Genomic DNA, 4,651 nt, shown 5'->3' on the forward strand with positions numbered 1-4,651 from the left:
AGTCCTTGCCCGTTTTGTACTGTTACTACTTTGTGTACTGAGGTGAAAGTATCGGCATGTAGGACAGTAGGATTTAAGAGTGGACATATCAGTGATGTCAGTCATCTCCAAGTTTTGGCACTGTTCCAGCCTCCGGCTGTTACCATGGCGGCGCGGTATCAGTGATGCCGTAGTAGGATTTAAGACGTATCAGTGATGTCAGTCATCTCCAAATTTGGGCACTGTTTCAGCATGCACCATCAGACAGACAAACAGACAGACAGACATTCGGTTGTTTATTATGTAGGTTGTATATATATGTGGAATTTCTTAGATTTGTTTTGCATTTATTTATTTTAACTTCTGAAATATACATATTTTTGGGAAAAAAAATATTTTGACTCTCGTCATGACCCATAAAAATTGGTCTGTGACCCACAAATGGGTCCCAACCCATTGTTAGGGAAACAGTGCTGTACAGCATATCACCAGAATGACGTTATCATTGAGCGTGGGATGTGACAAAGTGCACACTTTAATCAGCCAGTTGCCATTCCAGGATTATTAGTGGATTCAGTGACTAGATGTTTATCAGAATTAAGGAACACTAGAGTACCTCAGGGATTTGGGGATCAGTGTTCTAGCCCTTCTCAAATATCCACCTTTCAGACAGCAGACAAAACATTCATAGCGTGAGCTTTGGTCTCTTCTTGTAGGTGCCCAACAAATGTGACCAATATGGATAACAGGGACGTGCTGGCCATTGGGAAAAGCGGGACAAACTCCCGAACGGCTGGTTCATTCCCAGCCGGTCCAGGCCGGCCATTAGGAAAAAAATGTAAATAAAATGTCGGCCTTTGTTCCATTTTGGGGGCTGGGCGGCCAACAAAGTAAATCGTCAATGTCGGGCAGAAACCTCGTATCTCCAAGTTTCAAATTTGTACATTTTTTTGCAAAGCAAAGTCCTGCTTCATCATACAAGGCCGTCGCACAAAAGTAGTGAAAACAGCAGATCTACAAGCACACAACGCCTCGCGGTGCGAGGCGTTGTGTGCTTGTAGATCGGCTGTTTTCACTAGTTTAAATCATTTTTAAAATGATAAATACAAAACAAATGGTTTTGGACATACAAGGTTTCCACCCGACAACGACAAAATATAACTCATGTAATTGGCCCACTGGCTTGTCACTTTGTCACAAATCTTTGAGTAGCAGCAGCGCTATAGAGAGAGATATATCGTGCAATGAGGGCCTCTCCAACTCTTTTTCCCGGGCTGAATTAAGGGCCCAGCATGTCCCTGATGATGGATAATGTAACACTGAGGATTTTACAGTGTGTAAACAGCATGTTACCTAAGGCTTTGTGGTTCCGGAGGGTCCCCAGGCCAGCTAATTGATATAGTTCATCTTCACCATTATTACATGTACAAGTAAATACAACTAGAAAACGTACAATAATGGCTATATTGACTATAGAGTTTCACTGTTATCTCAGAATTAAATGAATTCTGGGATGTCATGTCTAACAATAAAAAATATTCTCATGTTGAGTTCAGAGAGAGAGAGAGATAGAGAGAGACGTATCAAATGGGCCAGGGTTTGTGGCACAGTGCATATAAAATTAGGGGTCCTTGAAATTAGAATTAGGTTGAGAATCACTATACCATGGGATGTGGTTAAGAAACATGGTGAACTGTGTTTTTTTCCCCACAAAAAAACTACAGTATTATGAGATACAGAATATTTATGTCCTCTGGTGACAAATACAGTATGATGCTCTACCACAACTCTGCATGCACATTGCTGTTGAATTATTGAGTGTTTTTGCAGCCAAGCACATTTAAATTACAGCATTAACAGCATGTTCTGCAACAGCTACAGTAAAACCAACGATAGAAAACAGATATCCAGTGATCTCACATTATATAGCTTTCCTTGTCTATCTTGAACAACATGATAAAGGAAAATGTACCGCAACAACCCAATATAAGTTACATCAAGACATTTCAGCAGCATTTTGGTTCATCCAAAATAAAAATACAGTTCAGAACATATCTCTGATGAATATAAAAAGTGGCATTGGACTAAATATTACACTTTAACATACAGTATGGACCGTGATTGACACATTAATATCTTTTAAAGGTTGAATGCTGTTAAATCTTAAATAAAACTGTACAGGGCGTATTCACAAGGCTAACATTCTTTACATAATGTGATATCCATCTTCTGAACATCTTAGTGATCAATGGTTAGATTTTCCTCACTACTAAAGTATCTATCTCTACTTCAGTATTTTTGTGCTTAATGTCGCATCACCCGAAGTAGCAGATCTACAAGCGCACAACGGGTTGCAGTCCATTGCCTCTGAGTTTGTAGACCAACAATTTTAGACAGAGCATGCAACACCATCATACAGCTTTAATACAGTTTAAATCAAACTTTTGGGCTGTATTAATAAGCTACAAATGGCAAATGAGGCGAAAGCAAAAATACCAGGGTTAGTCAACAGTATCTATTATTCTTGCATGATATTTGAGCACACAATGTTCTCATTTCCACATGAGAGACGATACAGACCAACTTTGTACACACTCCATACTATATTTGTGTGTATAGTCCTGGAAAAATCCATATCTCTACTCTCCACTTACTCATGGTCAATACACTGAGAACAGCCTGCATGTACAGTTTGTTTTCTAGGCAAACACATCTGTACGAAGTCATGAATATGTTACAATGGATGTGTGCACAAGCAGCTCAACACAACGTGTAACTGGAAATGAAGACGGATACATAACATGCACATCTCTTTGATTTAAGCTGTTAAGCTATTAATGTCATTTTTAACTCCTGTATTTGATATTTAGCGGTTTGATTATTCATAATTTCTGAGTGACTTCCTAGGGGCTGGATAAAGGCAGACTGTGTGTGTGTGTGTGTGTGTGTGTGTGTGTGTGTGTGTGTGTGTGTGTGTGTGTGTGTGTGTGTGTGTGTGTGCGTGTGTGATAGGAGAGTGTGCCTGTACTCCCATCAGAATTCTACCCATTGTTTCAGATGCTGGTCTGCAAGTCCCCGTTAAGCTGAGTACTTTGAGTCTCCGTGGGGTCGTTCATCATCCGAGACTTATCGTGGCGGCTGTCGCTGCGCTCTATCTCGTCCAGCCCGCCCACCTTCTTCAGACACAGCACATTCTGGAAGCTCTTCTTGAAATTCTCAGACAGGAAGGCGTAGAGGATGGGATTGGCACAGCTGTTGGCGTAGCCCAGCACCACCACAAAGGCGAAGGTGCTCCTCAGGATGGGCGTGGTGCTGATGGTGCCCGTCACCGAGGTGACGTTGAAGACGTAAAAGGGCAGCCAACAGAAAACGAACACCGCCACCACGATGGACACCATCCGCGTCACCTTCTTCTCCGAGCGCTTCCTCTTGCTGGAGCCCACGCGGAGCCCCGACGACTTCACCTTGACGATGATGAGCAGATAGCACAGGCAGATGACCATGAGAGGCAGGAAGAAGCCCAGGATGAAGGTGTAGAACATGAAGGCGGTGTAGTAGGCCTCCTCCGGCTCGGGCCACACGATGGTGCAGAAGCAGCTGTGGTGCTTGGTGATCACGCCGCTGTAGATGACGATGGGCAGGTTGACCAGCAGCGACACACCCCACACCGCCAGGTTGATGGTCTTGGCCATGCGCGGCTTGCGCCACCTGGTGGAGCGTATGGGGTGCACCACGGCCAGGTAGCGGTCCACGCTCATGACCGTCAGGCAGAAGATGGAGGTGAACTGGTTGAGGGAGTCGACGGTCATCACCACGCGGCACAGCATGGGGCCGAACGGCCAGTGGACCAACGCCAGCTGGATGGCGATGAAGGGAAGGCCCAGCATGAAGAGGACGTCGGCCACCGCCAGGTTGAGGATGTAGATGTTGGTGACCGTCTTCATTTTGGCGTAGCGCAGGATGACGTAGATGACCAGGGCGTTGCCGCAAAGCCCCACGGCGCACACCAGGAAGTACATGCAGGTGATGACCACCGTGCTGGTCCTGTTGAAACTGCCATCTGTGTAGTTCCCATACAGGTCCGAGTCGTTGCCCGGCACGAAACTGTCATACATGAGGGGCTCTGTCAGATTTGGGGGTGACGAGGGGAAGATCCAGGGATCCATGATGCCTCAGTCTCCTCTCGCTGTCTCTGTGATATGAACTATGGCATCCCACCTACACACAGTGAGAGAATAATATCAATACTGCACAGGGTTAAATGACGTTAATTGTGCCTGTTGTGAACTACTGTCAGCGATGATGACAGATGTGACAAAACCTCATCCTGGATACCATCGATCCTGTCCATTGAAGAACCTTGCGAGATGTGTGGTAATGATTTTTTGACATTGAATGTGATCCAACTCCTCCCATTTTGGCAGCGGTGACACTTCTTATTCATAGATTTTCTTGCGCCCACCTAATTGATCTGAGCGTAATGGGACTCCATGGCTTGTGCTTTTGTAATTATAAAAGAAAAATACAGTTGATTGATTGATTGAATGACATTCAGTATAATAATAATTGCCTGACTTCAACACAAAGGTTTATCATCATCTCCTTTCACAACAGCACAAGCTGTATGAAACACATAACTGTTCTTACGGCCAAATGGTTCTCAATGCATATT

The 4,651-nt window shown here is 44.3% G+C and overlaps 1 protein-coding gene across 1 annotated transcript; it reads right to left on the bottom strand.

Annotated features, from left to right (window-relative positions):
- Positions 1-3,032: 3,032 nt before the first annotated feature.
- Positions 3,033-4,145, bottom strand: LOC308283610 (somatostatin receptor type 2-like; the record flags this gene model as incomplete). The annotated part of the gene is made up of 1 exon (XM_080724072.1): positions 3,033-4,145. One exon carries the CDS (start codon positions 4,143-4,145, stop codon positions 3,033-3,035), a length of 1,113 nt encoding a protein of 370 aa, XP_080580198.1.
- Between the last annotated feature and the right edge of the window lie 506 nt (positions 4,146-4,651).

This window comes from Nannobrachium achirus (assembly GCF_963921795.1).
Source record: "Nannobrachium achirus genome assembly, chromosome: 4".
Taxonomy (NCBI): Eukaryota; Metazoa; Chordata; class Actinopteri; order Myctophiformes; family Myctophidae; genus Nannobrachium; species Nannobrachium achirus.